Source organism: Bombina bombina, chromosome 4 (assembly GCF_027579735.1).
Source record: "Bombina bombina isolate aBomBom1 chromosome 4, aBomBom1.pri, whole genome shotgun sequence".
In the NCBI taxonomy this organism is placed as follows: domain Eukaryota; kingdom Metazoa; phylum Chordata; class Amphibia; order Anura; family Bombinatoridae; genus Bombina; species Bombina bombina.
In genome coordinates, this window is record NC_069502.1 from 438,328,797 (window position 1) to 438,349,829 (window position 21,033).

Below are 21,033 nucleotides of genomic sequence, written 5' to 3' on the forward strand. Positions count from 1 at the left end.
CCCCTTTAAAGATAGTCTCATTAAATATGTTGGTAGTGGTTTGTGATATTATAGTCATAGGCCACATATCGGTGCTATAATAATGAGTTTATGGTGGTATTTTTTCCTTTGCAGATTTAGAACGGCAGCAGTAAAAGAGTGTATTCGATCAGTGCTAAGGCAAGAGCTTGCAGATAAACAGTATGTGCCTGAAGAGATCCCACAGCTTACACGCTTTTTATCAGATACAATAAAGGACAAACTCAAAGGTAACAAAAAAATGGATTTTATTATTCTAGTTAACAAAAATTAAATTTTGAGTGGCTAAAATAATTTAAAAAAAATAACTAACTAATATTCACCTATAAAATTAAATTTATGAAATACAAATAAAAGTATAGCTGTAACATCTTAACAAATATCATAGGGCTTTGATCAATATAATTGTCAAAAGGTAAAATTTAAAAAAACAAAAACAAATGAAGGGCAAATAATTTGAGAGGATTCCAAAATATAATATTTACTTTTAATGGAGCAGGCAGTATAGCATCTAATTGGCTGTACCACCTGCCAATTCATTTAAAAAAAAAAAATGTTGTGCAAACAGAAGTTTAGATCCGCATTGGGTGCATGATTACTTGTGTCTCGTAGGTCTCCCCTGCTGAATAAGTAACCGAGAGCTGTAGAAGCAGAGAGGCAGAAGAGTTCTCTGATATCTTTCCATGGGGCAGATGATATGGGACTGTATAGCCTGTGATTAAATAGAAAAAAATATAGCTTCAGGGCAGGGTAGTTGGCCACATTAATACACACACAGGTTCTAAACAGTGGTTTGGACACTTTTTTTTAAAATAAATACAGCCTTAAAAAAACAAATTTATGGTACCCTAAATTTTTAATTCTCGTTCATAAAAAAATAATAATCTGTATATATTTCTTTTCATAATCTTCAGAAAAGGCATTTGACAGATACAAACTAGCGGTGCAAGTTGTTATTGGTGAACAGAGAGGAGAAGGAGTCAAGTAAGTATTTTGCATATATCAGATGGTTGAGGAACAATACTAATTGTAATAAAAAGGTAGGAAGAAATGGTTTGCTGCTTTTTCTGAAATTAAGACATTTATTGACATAAAATAAATGGTTTATGTTTTTATAGACAGAGGTCTCCAATGTTTTCAAATAAGGTGAACACATTTTCTTAATACTGTTAATCGTAACAAAAATATACTTTTCCGTACAAACCCATTATTAAATTACAAATGGAGCGGTTATTTTCACTACACTTAGTTTTTCTGCGCGTGTCGAGTAGCGCGCATATTACAATTTTGAAAGTAAAATGTTTTTGTTCGCTAACCTGATACGTGCAAAATGCCGAAGTTAAAATATCACTACCGCGTTAATGTTTGCCCCCATAGGCTTCAATGGAAAGCGAAAAGTGGGGGAAGTCTCACAAATCTGATCGCATTTAACCATATTGTGCTAACCCAACATAAAATATTAATATTTCACATTCCAATGTTCTTCACATAGAAGAATATGTTCTATTTATTCTTAAATACATATATATATATATATATATATATATATATATATATATATATATATATATATATATATATATATATATATATATATATATATATATATAAGCAATGCACTCACCAATCCAAAATGTGTAGTACCGGGGTGCTGTGTAGAAAATAGCAAAGTTGAAATCCATTCATCCAGAACAGAACACCGGATTTTCATTAGAATAAAATGTCCTTTTCTTTCATGTAATTAGCAAGAGTCCATGAGCTAGTGACGTATGGGATATACATTCCTACCAGGAGGGGCAAAGTTTCCCAAACCTCAAAATGCCTATAAATACACCCCTCACCACAACCACAATTCAGTTTTTACAAACTTTGCCTCCCATGGAGGTGGTGAAGTAAGTTTGTGCTAGATTCTACGTTGATATGTGCTTCGCAGCAGGCTGGAGCCCGGTTTTCCTCTCAGAGTGCAGTGAATGTCAGAGGGATGTGAAGAGAGTATTGCCTATTTGAATACAATGGTCTTCCTCTACGGGATCTATTTCATAGGTTCTCTGTTATCGGTCGTAGAGATTCATCTCTTACCTCCCTTTTCAGATCGACGATATACTCTTATATACCATTACTTCTACTGATTCTCGTTTCAGTACTGGTTTGGCTGTCTACTATATGTAGATGAGTGTCTTAGGGTAAGTAAGTCTTATTTTATTATGACACTCTAAGCTATGGTTGGGCACTTTATATGTAAAGTTCTAAATATATGTGTTTAAACTTATATTTGCCATGATTCAGGATAATCAGTATTCCTTATTTTCAGACAGTCAGTTTCATTATTTGGGATAATGCATATGAAATATTTTTTTCTTACCTTAAAAGAATTTTTTCAATTGACTTTTTTTCCCTGTGGGCTGTTAGGCTCGCATGGGCTGAAAATGCTTCAATGTATTGCGTCATTCTTGGCGCGGACTTTTTTGGCGCAAAAATTTTGTCATTTCCGGCGCCCTAATTGACGCCGGAAGTTTGTGCTTGTTTGCTTCATTTTTGACGTTCAGACATTTTTTTGCGCCAAAATTGTGGGCGTCGTTTTTTTCAGCGTCACAGGATGTGGTGTCATACTTGGCGCCAAAAAATATGGGCGTTGTGCTTGGCGCCAATAATGTGGGCGTCATTCTTGGCGCCAAAAAATGTGGGCGTCATTCTTGTCTCCACCTTTTTTTCACATTATTTCAGTCTCATTTTTCATTGCTTCTGGTTGCTAGAGGCTTGTTCATTTGGCATTTTTTTCCCATTCCTGAAACTGTCATTTAAGGAATTTGATAATTTTGCTTTATATGTTGTTTTTTCTATTACATATTGCAAGATGTCTCAACATGACCCTGGATCAGAATCTACTTCTGGAAAGACGCTGCCTGATGCTGGTTCTACCAAAGTTAAGTGTATCTGTTGTAAACTTTTGGTAACTGTTCCTCCGGCTGTTGTTTGTGATAACTGTCATGATAAACTTTCTAATGCAGATTGTGTTTCCATTAGTAATAATCCATTACCTGTTGTTGTTCCTTCAACATCTAATGTTCAGGATGTCCCTGTTAATGTAAAAGAATTTGTTTCTAAATCTATTAGGAAGGCTCTGTCTGTTATTCCTCCTTCCAGTAAGCGTAAAAGGTCTTTTAAAACTTCTCATATTTCAGATGAATTTTTAAGTGACCATCATCATTCTGACTTATCTGTTTCTGATGAGGATCTATCTGGTTCAGAAGATTCTGCCTCAGATATTGACACTGATAAATCTTCATATTTATTTAAGATGGAGTTTATTCGTTCTTTACTTAAAGAAGTGTTAATTGCATTAGATATGGAGGAGTCTAGTCCTCTTGATACTAAATCTACTAAGCGTTTAAATTCGGTTTTCAAACCTCATGTAGTTATTCCTGAAGTTTTTCCAGTTCCTGATGCTATTTCAGAAGTAATTTCTAGGGAATGGAATAGTCTGGGTACTTCATTTACTCCTTCTCAAAGGTTTAAGAAATTGTACCCTGTGCCATCTGATAGATTAGAATTTTGGGATAAAATCCCTAAAGTTGATGGGGCTATTTCTACTCTTCCTAAACGTACTACTATTCCTACGGCGTATAGTACTTCCTTTAAGGATCCTTTAGACAGGAAGATTGAATCCTTTCTAAGGAGAGCTTATTTATGTTCAGGTAATCTTCTTAGACCTGCTATTTCTTTGGCTGATGTTGCTGCAGCTTCAACTTTCTGGTTGGAGGCTTTAACGCAACAAGTGTCAGATCATAATGCTTATAGCTTTGTTAAACTTCTTCAACATGCTAATAACTTTATTTGTGATGCCATTTTTGATATCATTAGAATTGATGTCAGGTATATGTCTTTAGCTATTTAAGCTAGAAGAGCTTTATGGCTTAAATCTTGTAATGCAGATATGACTTCTAAGTCAACTTTGCTTTCTCTTTCTTTCCAAGGTAATAAATTATTTGGTTCACAGTTGGATTCTATTATTTCAACTGTTACTGGGGGGAAAGGAACCTTTTTGCCGCAGGACAAAAAATCTAAAGGTAAATACAGGGCTGCTAATCGTTTTCGTTCCTTTCGTCAGAATAAAGAACAGAAGCCTGACCCTTCCCTTAAAGGAACGGTTTCTGTTTGGAAACCTTCTCCAGTCTGGAATAAATCCAAGCCTTTTAGAAAGTCAAAACCAGCTCCCAAATCCGCATGAAGGTGCGGCCCTCATTCCAGCACAGCTGGTAGGGGGCAGGTTACGATTTTTCAAAGATATTTGGATCAATTCGATTCACAGTTTTTGGATTCAGAACATTGTTTCTCAAGGATACAGAATAGGTTTCAAGATAAGACCTCCTGTGAGAAGATTTTTTCTCTCTCGCATTCCAGTGAAGGCTCAGGCATTTCTGAAATGTGTTTCAGATCTAGAGTTGGCTGGGGTAATTGTGCCAGTTCCAGTTCTGGAACGGGGTCTGGGGTTTTACTAAAATCTATACATTGTACCAAAGAAGGAGAATTCCTTCAGACCAGTTCTGGATCTAAAAATATTGAATAGTTATGTAAGAATACCAACATTCAAAATGGTGACTATAAGGACTATTCTGCCTTTTTGTCCAGCAAGGGCATTATATGTCCACAATAGATATACAGGATTCATATCTTCATATTCCAATTCATCCAGATCACTATCAGTTTCTGAGATTCTCTTTTCTAGACAAGCATTACCAGTTTGTTGCCCTTCCGTTTGGCCTAGCAACAGCTCCAAGGATCTTTTCAAAGGTTCTCGGTGCCCTTCTCTCTGTAATCAGAGAACAGGGTATTGCGTTATTTCCTTATTTGGACGATATCTTGGTACTTGCTCAGTCTTTACATTCTGCAGAATCTCATACGAATCAACTTGTGTTGTTTCTTCAAAGACATGGTTGGAGGATCAATTTACCAAAGAGTTCTTTGATTCCTCAGACAAAGGTAACCTTTTTGGGCTTTCAAATAGATTCAGTGTCCATGACTTTGTCTCTAACAGAAAAGAGACGTCTGAAGTTGGTTTCAGCTTGTCGAAACCTTCAGTCTCAGTCATTCCCTTCGGTAGCTTTTTGCATGGAAATTCTAGGTCTCATGACTGCAGCTTTGTATGCTGAACCAGTGGTGCAGGGATTATACAAGGATATCACAAATAATATCCTTAAATCCCAATGTTCGATCTTCTCTGACTTGGTGGTTGGATCACCATCGTTTAATTCAAGGGGCCTCTTTTGTTCGTCCAACCTGGACTGTGATCTCAACAGATGCGAGTCTTTCAGGTTGGGGAGCTGTATGGGGATCTCTGACAGCGCAGGGGGTTTGGGAATCTCAGGAGGCGAGATTACCAATCAACATTTTGGAACTCCGTGCGATTTTCAGAGCTCTCCAGTTCTGGCCTCTTCTGAAGAGAGAATCGTTTATTTGTTTTCAGACTGACAATGTCACAACCGTGGTGTATGTCAATCATCAAGGTGGGTCTCACAGTCCTCAAGCTATGAAAGAAGTATCTCGGATACTTGTATGGGCGGAATCCAGCTCCTGTCTAATTTCTGCGGTTCACATCCCAGGTGTAGACAATTGGGAAGCGGATTATCTCAGTCGCCAGACGTTACATCCGGGCGAATGGTCTCTTCACCCAGAGGTATTTCTTCAGATTGTTCAAATATGGGGACTTCCAGAAATAGATCTGATGGCCTCTCATCTAAACAAGAAACTTCCCAGGTATCTGTCCAGATCCAGGGATCCTCAGACGGAAGCAGTAGACGCGTTGTCGCTTCCTTGGAATTATCATCCTGCCTATATCTTTCCGCCTCTAGTTCTTCTTCCAAGAGTGATTTCCAAAATTCTAATGGAACGTTCGTTTGTACTGCTGGTGGCTCCAGCATGGCCTCACAGGTTTTGGTATGCGGATCTCATTCGGATGGCCAGTTGCCAACCTTGGACACTTCCGTTAAGACCAGACCTTCTATCTCAAGGCCCATTTTTCCATCAGGATCTCAAATCCTTAAATTTGAAGGTATGGAAATTGAACGCTTGATTCTTAGTCATAGAGGTTTCTCTGACTCAGTAATTAATACTATGTTACAGGCTCGTAAATCTGTGTCTAGGAAGATTTATTATCGAGTCTGGAAGACTTACATTTCTTGGTGTTCTTCTCATAAGTTCTCCTGGCATTCTTTTAGAATTCCTAGAATTTTACAGTTTCTTCAGGATGGTTTGGATAAAGGTTTATCTGCAAGTTCTTTGAAAGGACAAATCTCTGCTCTTTCTGTTTTTTTTCACAGAAAGATTGCTAATCTTCCTGATATTCATTGTTTTGTACAGGCTTTGGTTCGTATCAAGCCTGTCATTAAGTCAATGTCTCCTCCTTGGAGTCTTAATTTTGTTCTGAGGGCTTTACAGGCTCCTCAGTTTGAACCTATGCATTCTCTGGATATTAAATTACTTTCTTGGAAAGTGTTGTTCCTTTTGGCCATCTCTTCTGCTAGAAGAGTTTCTGAGTTATCTGCTCTTTCTTGTGAATCTCCTTTTCTGATTTTTCATCAGGATAAGGCGGTGTTGCGGACTTCATTTCAATTTTTACCTATGGTTGTGAATTCTAACAACATTAGTATAGAAATTGTTGTCCCTTCATTGTGCCCTGATCCTAAGAATTCAAAAAAGAGATCTTTACATTCTTTGGATGTAGTAAGAGCTTTGAAATATTATGTTGAAGCTACTAAAGATTTTAGAAAGACTTCTAGTCTATTTGTTATCTTTTCTGGTTCCAGGAAAGGTCAGAAAGCTTCTGCCATTTCTTTGGCGTCTTGGTTAAAGTCTTTGATTCATCATGCTTATGTGGAGTCGGGTAAGTCCCCGCCTCAAAGGATTACGGCTCATTCTACTAGGTCAGTTTCTACTTCCTGGGCTTTTAGGAATGAAGCTTCTGTTGATCAGATTTGCAAAGCAGCAACTTGGTCTTCTTTGCATACTTTTTCTAAATTCTACCATTTTGATGTTTTCTCTTCTTCTGAAGCAGTTTTTTGTAGAAAAGTACTTCAGGCAGCTGTTTCAGTTTGATTCTTCTGCTTACGATTTCAGTTTTTTTCATTATTTAGATTAAAACTTTTGATTTGGGTTGTGGATTATTTTTTCAGCGGAATTGGCTGTCTTTATTTTATCCCTCCCTGCTAATTACATGAAAGAAAACATAATTTATGTAAGAACTTACCTGATAAATTCATTTCTTTCATATTAGCAAGAGTCCATGAGACCCACCCTTTTTGTGGTGGTTATGATTTTTTTGTATAAAGCACAATTATTCCAATTCCTTATTTTTGATGCTTTCGCTCCTTTCTTATCACCCCACTTCTTGGCTATTCGTTAAACTGAATTGTGGGTGTGGTGAGGGGTGTATTTATAGGCATTTTGAGGATTGGGAAACTTTGCCCCTACTGGTAGGAATGTATATCCCATACGTCACTAGCTCATGGACTCTTGCTAATATGAAAGAAATTAATTTATCAGGTAAGTTCTTACATAAATTATGTTTTATTGATATAAAGTTAAAACATGAACTTCCCCAAACGTTTCGGCACCCACTGGCGCCTTGTTCACTGGGAGCTAAAGTGCAAAAAATTTATTTTATATATATATATATATATATATATATATATATATATATATATATATATATATATATATATATATATATATATATATATATATATATATATATATATATATATATATATATATATATATATATATATATATATATATATATATATATATATATATATATATAATCTCTGATGTTTGCCAAGAAAGAAAATAATTTATCAGGTAAGCATAAATTATGTTATCGCTCGCATGCTACATTCAGCGCACCACTTCTGTAAAAAATAAGGCTTCTATTGTCGGAAGAATACTTTTTGTATTGTTCAATTCTTCTAATGCATTCTACAGTGCTTTTTTATTTTCTACCCTCAGAATGGCTGCTAGATGTTTCTGGGATGCTGACACTGATAACTACGCTGAAGACGTTTTTATGAATGTAAGAATTTCCTTTTGCTCCTGTACTGGGTGCTGTAAAATATGATGATTTCAATGATTATAGTTCACATACTATAGGAGGGTTAATGTATTTGACTATTTCTGTATGCCTCACTGCCTGAGGTGTGCAGAAATAGTACAGTCTCACCTCTGTTGGCGAGACCTACGCTATTACAGCTCTGTAAGCACTACAGTCAGCTGACTTACAGGCTACATTAGCTGTTGTTAAGGGGTAAATCTTCAAATATAACCAGAGAATAAAGTCTAAATTATTCTACTTAGCAATTCGAATTTATTCTGAAGAAGAGACTAATGTATAGTTTGATTCAATGTTATGGTTGCTTAGTGTCCTCTTTATTTGAGCGATAGCTCTAGGAGTGTAAGTTCATTGCTGGGAGAAATATATATAGTTTCCAAAAGCTCCCACTAGATCCTATTTTGTGTAGAAATAAAGAAAAAGCCAATACCGATGATTGGTGGGCTACTAATACAAATATGGAGACGCTGAATTATTTTGTTGTAATTGTAAGAAATAAAAAATATATCATTAAAACTGTATAATTGTGAGCATTGAAACCGTATTTGGGATTTATAAATGCTTATCCTGCAGAGACTCGAGATAAGTGATCTACCCTGTACAGTGCACTATTGTGAGTCTAGAACATTTTAAGTTTATACTCTGCAATTCATACTTTTACTTCCAAGTTATGAGATACGGAAGTTATTTTTTGCCAATTAACCCTGTTACTGACGCTAAAAAACACTAGCACCTCTATGAGATTAACCCCTACAAAGGGATTAAACACATAGTAGAATTGCCACTCAGGACCAGCAGCTGCTGATTGTACTAGTGCCAATGCCCACTCCCTTTGCGGGGGTTAAACACATAGAGGTGCAGGGTCGCTAGTCTTACACTTACATGCTTTAATGAAATAAAGCATGGACATTTTTGACTATAATGGTGCTTTAAAATGTGTTTTCATTCTATCTTTTATTATAAGATCTTTTGCTATACCATCACTTCCTGTATATGTGTTAAAAAGGGACATGAAACCCAAAATGTTTTCTCTTGTAAGGTGTATCCAGTCCACGGATCATCCATTACTTGTGGGATATTCTCCTTCCCAACAGGAAGCTGCAAGAGGATCACCCACAGCAGAGCTGTCTATATAGCTCCTCCCCTAACTGCCACTACCAGTCATTCTCTTGCAGCTCTCGACAAGATAGGAAGTAGCTAGAGAGATGTGGTAAATTTATGTAGTTTATCTTCAATCAAAAGTTTGTTATTTTCAAATGGTACCGGAGTTGTACTGTTTTAGCCTCAGGCAGAAAGTTGAAGAAGAGTCTGCCTGTGGTTTTTGATGATCTTAGCAGGTTGTAACTAAGATCCATTGCTGTTCTCACACATAACTGAAGAGATGAGGTAACTTCAGCTGGGGGAATGGCGTGCAGGGTCTCCTGCTATGAGGTATGTGCAGATTAAATTTTTCTAGAGAAATGAATATGCTAGAAAATGCTATTAATACCGGATTTATTTAAGGTAAGCCTGATTACAGGGATTTAATAACGACTAGTATCATGCTTGCTGTAAAAGGTAATATTCTTATTACTTTCTCACATTACTGAAAATAACGTTTGCTGGAAGTGTTTAAACGTTTTTTTCTACATATTGGTGATAACATTTTATTGGGGCCCAGTTTTTTCCACATGGCTGACTAGATTTTGCCTAGGGTTAGTTTTGTTAGGCCCTCTCACTGTGAATACAGGAGGGGCCTATTTTCACGCCTAAATGCGCATTAGATTTTGCAATTTGAGACATCCAGTTTCCCTGAAGGAGTTCCCTGAACACTTAGGACCTCTACAAAGGGTTTTTGTGCCTTCAAAAGTCGTTGTATCGGAGGTAGGGCCACAGCAGAGCTGTGGCAGTTTGTTGTGACTGTTAAAAATATGTTTATATCGTTTTTTTTATCCGGTTTTGAAACTAAGGGGTTAATCATCCATTTGCAAGTGGGTGCAATGCTCTGTTAGTCTATTATACACACTGTAAAAATTTCGTAAGAAATTTACTGCTATTTATCACTGTTTTTCAATTTCTGACAAAATTTGTTTCTCTTAAAGGCACAGTACCGTTTTTATTTTTTGCTTGTTTACATTTATCAAAGTGTTTTCCAAGCTTGCTGGTCTCATTGCTAGTTTGTTTAAACATGTCTGACATAGAGGAAACTCCTTGTTCATTATGTTTAGAAGCCATTGTGGAACCCCCTCTTAGAATGTGTACCAAATGTACTGATTTTACTTTAAGTTATAAAGATCATATTCTGTCTTTAAAAGATTTATCACCAGAGGAAACTGACAAGGGGGAAGTTATGCCGACTAACTCGCCCCACGTGTCAGAACCTTTGACTCCCGCTCAAGGGACTCCCACTCAAGTGGCGCCAAGTACATCTAGCGCGCCCATGGCGTTTACTTTACAAGACATGGCGGCAGCTATGGATCATACTCTTACAGCGGTATTGTCCAAACTACCAGGGTTACAAGGAAAGCGAGACAGCTCTGGGACTAGAAAAAATACAGAGCTCTCTGATGCTTTAGTAGCTATGTCTGATATCCCCTCACAATATGCAGACGCTGAGGCAGGAGAGCTTCTTTCTGTGGGTGATTTTTCTGATTCAGGGAAGATGCTTCAACCTGATTCTGATATGTCTACATTTAAATTTAAGCTTGAACACCTCCGAGTGTTGCTCAGGGAGGTTTTAGCTACTCTGGATGACTGTGACTCCATTATAGTGCCAGAGAAATTGTGTAGATTGGATAAATACTATGCAGTGCCTGTTTACACTGATGTTTTTCCAATACCTAAAAGGTTTTCAGAAATTATTACTAAGGAATGGGATAGACCAGGTGTACCGTTCTCTCCCCCTCCTATTTTTAAGAAAATATTTCCAATAGATGCCGCTACACGGGACTTATGGCAAACAGTCCCTAAGGTGGAGGGAGCAGTTTCTACCCTAGCTAAGCGTACAACTATTCCCGTCGAGGACAGTTGTGCTTTCCTAGATCCAATGGATAAAAAGATAGAGGGTTACCTTAAGAAAATGTTTATGCAACAAGGTTTTATTCTCCAGCCTCTTGCATGCATTGCCCCGGTCACTGCTGCTGCGGCCTTCTGGTTTGAGTCTCTGGAAGAGGCCTTACAGGTAGAAACTCCATTGGATGATATACTTGACAAGCTTAAAGCACTTAAGCTAGCCAATTCATTTGTTTCTGACGCCGTTGTTCATTTAACCAAACTAACGGCTAAGAACTCAGGTTTTGCTATACAGGCGCGTAGGGTGCTATGGCTTAAATCCTGGTCAGCTGACGTTACTTCAAAGTCTAAGCTTCTCAACATTCCCTTCAAGGGGCAGACCCTATTCGGGCCTGGACTAAAGGAGATCATTTCTGATATTACTGGAGGAAAAGGTCATGCCCTTCCTCAGGATAGGTCTAATAAATTAAGGACCAAACAAACTAATTTTCGTGCCTTTCGAAACTTTAAGACGAGCGCAGCATCAACTCCCTCTAATGCAAAACAAGAGGGAAATTTTGCCCAGTCCAAGCCGGTCTGGAGACCTAACCAGGCCTGGAACAAAGGTAAGCAGGCCAAAAAGCCTGCTGCTGCCTCTAAGACAGCATGAAAGATCAGCCCCCGAACCGGTAACGGATCTAGTAGGGGGCAGACTTTCTCTCTTTGCCCAGGCTTGGGCAAGAGATGTCCAGGATCCCTGGGCGTTGGAAATTGTGTCCCAGGGATATCTTCTGGACTTCAAAGCTTCTTCCCCAAAAGGAAGATTTCACCTCTCACAATTATCTGCAGACCAGATAAAGAGAGAGGCATTCTTACATTGTGTTCAAGACCTCCTAGTTATGGGAGTGATCCACCCAGTTCCAAAGGAGGAACAGGGGCAAGGCTTCTATTCAAATCTCTTTGTGGTTCCCAAGAAAGAGGGAACCTTCAGACCAATCTTAGATCTCAAGATCCTAAACAAATTTCTCAGGGTCCCATCTTTCAAGATGGAGACTATTCGAACCATCCTACCTATGATCCAGGAGGGTCAATACATGACTACCGTGGACTTAAAGGATGCTTATCTTCACATTCCAATACACAAAGATCATCATCGGTTTCTCAAGTTCGCCTTCCTAGACAGGCATTACCAGTTTGTGGCTCTTCCCTTTGGGTTAGCTACGGCACCAAGAATCTTTACGAAGGTTCTGGGGTCACTTCTGGCGGTCCTAAGGCCGCGGGGCATAGCAGTAGCCCCTTACTTAGACGACATTCTGATACAGGCGTCGAATTGCCAAGTCCCATACGGACATTGTTCTGGCATTCCTGAGGTCTCATGGGTTTAAAGTGAACGAAAAGAAGAGTTCTCTATCCCCTCTCACAAGAGTTTCCTTCCTGGGAACTCTGATAGATTCTGTAGAAATGAGGATTTACCTGACAGAGGACAGGTTGTCAAAACTTCTAAATTCCTGCCGTGTTCTTTATTATACTTCTCGCCCTTCGGTGGATCAGTGTATGGAAGTAATCGGCTTAATGGTAGCGGCAATGGACATAGTTCCGTTTGCCCGCCTACATCTCAGACCGCTGCAACTCTGCATGCTCAGTCAGTGGAATGGGGATTACACAGATTTGTCCCCTCTACTAAATCTGGATCAAGAGACCAGGGATTCTCTTCTCTGGTGGCTATCTTGGGTCCATCTGTCCAAAGGTATGACCTTCCGCAGGCCAGATTGGACAATAGTAACAACAGATGCCAGCCTTCTGGGCTGGGGTGCAGTCTGGAACTCTCTGAAGGCTCAGGGCTTGTGGACTCAGGAGGAGGCACTCCTTCCAATAAACATTCTGGAACTAAGAGCGATATTCAATGCTCTTCAGGCTTGGCCTCAGCTAGCGGCAGTGAGGTTCATCAGATTTTAGTCGGACAACATCACGACTGTAGCTTACATCAACCATCAAGGGGGAACAAGGAGTTCGCCAACGATGTTGGAGGTTTCAAAGATAATTCAATGGGCAGAGATTCACTCTTGCCATCTATCAGCTATCCATATCCCAGGAGTAGACAACTGGGAGGCTGATTTTCTAAGTCGACAGACTTTTCATCCGGGGGAGTGGGAGCTCCATCCGGAGGTGTTTGCACAGTTGATTCAACGTTGGGGCAAACCAGAACTGGATCTCATGGCATCTCGCCAGAACGCCAAGCTTCCTTGTTACGGATCCAGGTCCAGGGATGCCAAGGCAGCGCTGATAGATGCTCTAGCAGCGCCTTGGTCCTTCAACCTGGCTTATGTGTTTCCACCGTTTCCTCTGCTCCCTCTTCTGATTGCCAAGATCAAACAGGAGAGAGCATCAGTAATTTTGATAGCACCTGCGTGGCCACGCAGGACTTAATATGCAGATCTGGTGGACATGTCATCCTTTCCACCATGGACTCTGCCTCTGAGGCAGGACCTTCTACTTTAGGGTCCTTTCAACCATCTAAATCTAATTTCTCTGCGGCTGACTGCTTGGAGATTGAACGCTTGATTTTATCAAAGCGTGGTTTCTCCGAGTCGGTCATTGATACCTTAATACAGGCATGAAAGCCTGTCACCAGGAAAATCTATCATAAGATATGGTGTAAATATCTTCATTGGTGTGAATCCAAGGGTTACTCATGGAGTAAGGTCAGGATTCCTAGGATATTATCTTTTCTCCAAGAAGGATTGGAGAAGGGTTTGTCAGCTAGTTCCTTAAAAGGACAGATTTCTGCTCTGTCTATTCTTTTGCACAAACGTCTGGCTGAGGTTCCAGACGTGCAGGCATTTTGTCAGGCTTTAGTCAGAATCAAGCCTGTGTTTAAACCTGTTGCTCCGCCTTGGAGTTTAAATTTAGTTCTTAAGGTTCTGTTTTTAGTAGCTATCTCCTCGGCTCGAAGAGTTTCGGAAGTTATCTGCTTTACAATGTGATTCCCCTTATCTCATTTTTCATGCAGATAAGGTAGTGTTACGTACCAAACCTGTTTTTTTACCTAAGGTGGTATCTAATAAAAATATCAATCAGGAGATTGTTGTACCGTCACTGTGTCCTAATCCTTCTTCAAAGAAGGAACGTCTTTTACACAATCTTGACATGGTTCGTGCTTTAAAGTTTTATTTACAAGCTACTAAAGATTTTCGTCAAACATCTGCATTGTTTGTTGTCTACTCTGGACAGAGGAGAGGCCAAAAGGCTTCGGCAACCTCTCTTTCTTTTTGGCTAAGGAGTATAATACGCTTAGCTTATGAGACTGCTGGCCAGCAGCCTCCTGAAAGGATTACAGCTCATTCTACTAGAGCGGTAGCTTCCACGTGGGCTTTTAAAAATGAGGCTTCTGTTGAACAGATTTGTAAGGCGGCGACTTGGTCTTCGCTTCATACTTTTTCAAAATTCTATAAATTTGATACTTTTGCTTCTTCGGAGGCTATTTTTGGGAGAAAGGTCTTGCAGGCAGTGGTGCCTTCCGTTTAAGCGCCTGCCTTGTCCCTCCCTTCATCCGTGTCCTATAGCTTTGGTATTGGTATCCCACAAGTAATGGATGATCCGTGGACTGGATACACCTTACAAGAGAAAACATTTATGCTTACCTGATAAATTTATTTCTCTTGTGGTGTATCCAGTCCACGGCCCGCCCTGTCATTTTAAGGCAGGTGTTTTTTATTTTTAAACTACAGTCACCACTGCACCCTATAGTTTCTCCTTTCTCTTGCTTGTCTTCGGTCGAATGACTGGTAGTGGCAGTTGTGGGTGATCCTCTTGCAGCTTCCTGTTGGGAAGGAGAATATCCCACAAGTAATGGATGATCCGTGGACTGGATACACCACAAGAGAAATAAATTTATCAGATAAGCATAAATTATGTTTTTTTCATAATTCAGATAAAGCATACACTACTGGGAGCTAGCTGAACACATTGGGTAAGCCAATTACAAAAGTATATATATGCAGCTACAAATCGGCAGCTAGCTCTCAGAAGTGCATTACTGCCTGCTCCTGGGGCTACCTCAGTATGCTTTTCAACAAAAGATAGAAAGTTACACAATATAAGTAAATTGCACGCTATATCTGAATTTTTTTAATTTACTTTCCCTTTTTAAGGACTGTTTTTATTTTGCTAAATCTTATCTTTTTACTGGGGTGACACAGGCAACACTAGGTAGGTTCTCTTATAACCTGTCCAAGCTCTTTAATCTCACTGGTTTTATGTACATGAACTGTATTAAATGGGCTGCAGCTGCTTAGGCTGTTAGTGAATCTGCTTCATTGACATACTGAAAGTAACCAGTACATTGATGGAAGATTTTTAGAAATACATCTAACAATCAAATTAATTGCAGGTGAAAGTTCTACTGGGGCTTGCAGCTTTCCAATACTATAACAATATGTTAGATAGGCAAACACTCATCGCTCATATCTCATGTTACTTTTAACTATGCAAATATTTATCCTTTAAAACTATTGTGCTCATAAGGTTTTTTTTTAACCTGATTTAAAGGGACATAATACTCGTATGCTAAATCACTTGAAACTGATGCAGTATAACTGTAAAAAGCTGACAGGAAGATATCACCTGAGCATCTCTATGTAAAAAAGGAAGATATTTTACCTCACAATCTCCTCAGCTCAGCAGAGTAAGTTTTGTGTAAAAAGTTATACTTCAGCTGCTCCCAGCTGCAGGTAAAAAAAATAAAAAAATGAAGAAATGAACAGCAGCCAATCAGCATCAGCAGTGCTGAGGTCATGAACTCTTTTACTGTGATCTCATGATATTTGACTAATCTCTCATGAGATTTCATTGTAACCTTCCCTAATCTGAATAGGGAAATAATATGAGAGTGCACGAGGCTCATCCTTTCAGCTGTCCCAGGACATACATACTAACATGCTGCTTAGAAATCCTTTACAATAGGATGTGGCTACTGAGGAACTTTTGAGATAAAATATCTTTCTTTTTTACATAGAGATGAAGTGTTTAAACATTTGGGTATTATAGCCCTTTAAGCAACAAGATAAGGATCATTTAAATAACCTAGATCTTCTTGCAAAAGTGCAAATTGTATGTGTATTTGCTGTATGTCCGTCTTAAATTCTTTCAATCTATTATAAGATTAAATATATTGAGAGTCAAATAACACATGGTAAAGCAGATACATTGAAATTGTTTTAGCTTTTTCATTTGGTAGTCTTTCCTGTGACGGATTTCATTGCTGGCCACTTATGACAACCTATGTTTACAAAAACACTATTTACTGGTTAGCTTTTTTTACATTTTCATTGAATATATATGTGTGTGTGTGTGTATGTTATAGCCTGAAATACATTCTTAGATTCAACAAAATTTAGGCATAGCTGTCGTGATAGAGAACTGCAATTGAGAAACACTGCACTAAGCGGCTCTTTGTTCACTGTCTTCAACAGGTTGTAACGCTAGGGAAAACAGACTTATTTATCTTGTCATCTGAAAGTGGCAGGATGGACAGAAATAATGTTCAGCCATATAAGTCCTATCAGTATTTACAATTAGAAGGGTATATACATTAAACACTGATCTTTATCAAAAATGCAACATTTTAATTGACTTATAAGATGTAAGATTCTATGTATAATTTGTGTTAAAAATAGTAAAGTTGCATAAAAGAGTTCTCAGATGTCCTCCTCTGGGTTTACATTTTCCTTTCTTATTTTCAGGAAATGGAAGATAATTTTTCCCAATAATGTGACTTATGCATCAAATGCAACTCTTAATCATGTTGTTTCATGTAAATCACAGTTTTTTTTTAAACCTGTCCTCAGTCCTCCCTAACAGGCCAGATTTTCAGGATTACCTTGGGCGAGTGCAGATAAAATAACCATGTTTACTAATCAGCTGATTATTTCACCTGTGCTCTAGTTCAGATATCCTCAAATCTGTCCTGTTAGGGAGGCCTGAGGACAGGTTTGTAAACTATGGCTGCCTGTATTTTGAAAAATGCATGTGCATTTAATGCATCACCTGCTTTGACATGTATGTAATATTTTGCCTGTAAATTGCACGTAGGAATATTGTTTGAAGCAGTTGGCATCAGTGTAGAGTGCCCATATAGGGTCAATTTAGAGAGGCAGCATATTGGTTTGTAGCTACATGGTTCATCACACCAAAATAACATCATATAGCACTGTTCTAGATCATTACATAAAGTATTGATTTGTTATTCTATTTATATGGAGATACACAGGTATACACATTTGTGCAGTAATTCTTTTCTATTTGATCAATTTTGAAATATAATAAACTTTAATTTCTTTATCTTTTTTTAGGAACACCTGTTTTGTGTTGCTGCTGCCTTTGGTTGTTTTTACTATTAATTTGTAATTATTTAAGTGTAAGTGTTTCTAAATGTAAAGAGAAGATATTGTGCATCATATATGTGTAAAAATATCAATGTAAATAAAAAGCCTCTTTATACCATTGGCACAAAAAACATATTTCCTGTAAATATATTCTATAATAAATATTAATGTTCATTGTGTTTCACTGAAGTTTCCTTTTATTTTTCAATTAGAAATGTATGAGAGATTGGAAGGTTAACACTAAACAGTTTATTGAATGGCAATCCATATTGTTTTTATTTTGTTACAATCATAAAATTTTCCGATGAATGTAGGGAAGTGTATGTACAATTGCAAAGGCCTGTAAAACTAATGTCAATACAGATGTTGTAGCACACCGACCAATGACAGAGCTTGCTATGCTATTAGTAGGTGTCATTCTTGACCATTAAGTCTGGAGTACAAAAAGCGAACACAAAATTATTAACTAGTTTTTGGGGGTAATGGTAGGGCCCTCATCCAACCTAATATTTTGTTTAAAAATGTCACTGTCTGCATATTCAGGGCAACTGGAACCTTTGAAGTTTGTGGGTGATGTAATAATGAATAGGAGCGCATAGCATCCTTGTAGAACCTTTGCATTTCAGTTTTAACCATTATGTCCCTTAAAGGGACAGTCTACACTGTAGTTATCTTAAAGTCTTACTTTAGATTATGTCCTGCACCCCTTTCTATATCATGCAGCTGGAATGGTAAAAAAGCTCTTTTAAAAGGAATATTGTTTCTGGCCACTTTGAAATGGCTGCCAAGCTCCACCCACTGATGACATCACGATCTGGGCTGCATATGAAGTCCTCACTAGTTGGATTTAAGACTGTCAATGCTATTCAGCAGAGTGCCTAGATGCAGCTGAAGATTATCCTTCCTTTCCGGGCATACACACAATGAAGTTATCGTGAAATTTCATGTCTCAACTGTAAAATGATGGTCAGCATCTGGAACACTTCCTGCATAGGTGCAGTCTAAATATTGCCTGGATGAAGGCCAAATATAAGTTAAAAATGTAGTTGCCTTAGAGACTAGAATTTTGCAGGAGATGTGTTGGAGGCCGAGGGTAGGTGAGGGTCAGAGTAGACTCCAGATAAGCAGCATCAGCAGAGGGTAATCAAGAGAGGTCAGGAGTTAATACCTAATTAGCAGTCAGGAACCAAACATCACAGCAAAGGGTTAATGCAGAAGAATACTCCAAAGTTCTGTTCTAAGGGTCAACAGTCAATCAGTCTGCAAAGCACAGTACAGCTAAGGATGAGTCAACAGTGTACATGCCAGGGTCAGAATCGGGGAAGCAGGCCAAAAAAAGGAATGCTAGAACTTCCTTAAAGAATAACCAAAAACAGAACTGGTGTCAGTAAGGGTCTTTTAACATCCCCCATAGGCCTTGGCGCCGAAACATTTACAGGGGTATTTCTGACATTAAGGTCACAAATAGCACTACCCTTAGAGAAGGTCACTATATCCTTAATGCTAGTAACTTCAAAAGAAATCACAGCTGCTCTATACTGCCAAAGCCGGGCTATCCTTAGCGCAGCTAACAGTATCTTGATTGACAGCAACTTAAAGGAACATTAAACCCAATTTCTTTTCTTTCATGATTCAGACAGAGCATGTGATTTTAAACAAATTTCTAATTTACTTCTATTATCTAATTTGGTTTGTTCTCTTGATGTCCTTTGTTGAAATGGATAGATAAGCTCAGTAGCTGCTGATTAGTGGCTGCACATATGCTTCATGTTATTAGCTTGTCCAATGCATTCAGCTAGCTCCCAGTAGTGCATTGCTGCTGCTTCAACCAAGGATACCAAGAGAATAAAGCAAATTAGATAACAGAAGTAAAATGGAAAGTTGTTTAAAATTATATTCTCTATCTGAATCATGAAATGTTTTTCTTTTTTGTGTTTCATGTCCATTTAAATGGGAGCCACGCTATTCCTAGTTAGCGTTGCGGAACCTGTTTGCGCTCTACAAATACCCGATGATGATGATGATAATAATAATAGTGCACTCCTCCATAACCACCGCTCTAACCTCAATGCTACGACCCCTCACCAAAGAAGATACCAGGAGAGATACAGTGCATCCCAGACCACTTCCTGGTAGGATGTGCATTCTGGTGGGCTGTGTTACACTGGATCTATACACCAGGTACTGTCTCTGTAGTTCAGAATATGTGAAGTGCCAGGGAGACAACCACTGAAAATCCTATTTCTCTTGTAAGGTGTATCCAGTCCACGGATCATCCATTACTTGTGGGATATTCTCCTTCCCAACAGGAAGCTGCAAGAGGATCACCCACAGCAGAGCTGTCTATATAGCTCCTCCCCTAACTGCCACCTACCAGTCATTCTCTTGCAGCTCTCGACAAGATAGGAAGTAGCTAGAGAGATGTGGTGAATTTATGTAGTTTATCTTCAATCAAAAGTTTATTATTTTCAAATGGTACCGGAGTTGTACTGTTTTAGCCTCAGGCAGAAAGTTGAAGAAGAGTCTGCCTGTGGTTTTTGATGATCTTAGCAGGTTGTAACTAAGATCCATTGCTGTTCTCACACATAACTGAAGAGATGAGGTAACTTTAGCTGGGGGAATGGCGTGCAGGGTCTCCTGCTATGAGGTATGTGCAGTTTAAATTTTTCTAGAGAAATGAATATGCTAGAAAATGCTGTTAATACCGGATTTATTTAAGGTAAGCCTGATTACAGTGATTTAATAACGACTAGTATCATGCTTGCTGTAAAAGGTAATATTCTTATTACTTTCTCACATTACTGAAAATAAGATAACGTTTGCTGGAAGTGTTTAAACGTTTTTTTCTACATATTGGTGATAAAACTTTATTGGGGCCCAGTTTTTTCCACATGGCTGGCTAGATTTTGCCTAGGGATAGTTTTTTATGGCCCTCTCACTGTGAGTACAGGTTGGGAGGGGCCTAATTTCAGGCCTAAATCGTGCAGTAGTTTTTGCAGCTTGAGACTTCCAGCTTCCCTGAAGGAGTCCCCTGAACACTTAGGACCTCTACAAAGGGTTTTTGTGCCTTCAAAAGTCGTTGTATGGGCAGGTAGGGCCACAGCAGAGCTGTGGCAGTTTGTTGTGACTGTTAAAAAACGTTTATATTGTTTTTTTGATCCGGTTTTGAAACTAAGGGGTTAATCATCCATTTGCAAGTGGGTGCAATGCTCTGTTAGTCTATTATACACACTGTAAAAAATTCGTAAGATTTACTGCTTTTTATCACTGTTTTTCAATTTCTGACAAAATTTGTTTCTCTTAAAGGCACAGTACCGTTTTTATTTTTTGCTTGTTTACATTTATCAAAGTGTTTTCCAAGCTTGCTGGTCTCATTGCTAGTCTGTTTAAACATGTCTGACATAGAGGAAACTCCTTGTTCATTATGTTTAGAAGCCATTGTGGAACCCCCTCTTAGAATGTGTACCAAATGTACTGATTTTACTTTAAGTTATAAAGATCATATTCTGTCTTTAAAAGATTTATCACCAGAGCAGATTGACAAGGGGGAAGTTATGC

General features: G+C 38.5%; 1 protein-coding gene across 1 annotated transcript in view; it reads left to right on the forward strand.

Annotated features, from left to right (window-relative positions):
- The window catches only part of LOC128656394 (dynein light chain Tctex-type protein 2B-like), a 42,716-nt gene extending 25,057 nt beyond the window's left edge, over nt 1-17,659 (forward strand). The window contains exons 2-5 of the mRNA XM_053710272.1: nt 115-248; nt 933-1,002; nt 8,023-8,086; nt 17,443-17,659. Coding sequence (XP_053566247.1) covers nt 115-248; nt 933-1,002; nt 8,023-8,086; nt 17,443-17,490 — 316 coding nt within the window. The 3' untranslated portion in view covers nt 17,491-17,659. The remainder of the gene's footprint in view (nt 1-114; nt 249-932; nt 1,003-8,022; nt 8,087-17,442) is intronic.
- The last annotated feature ends 3,374 nt before the right edge of the window (nt 17,660-21,033 follow it).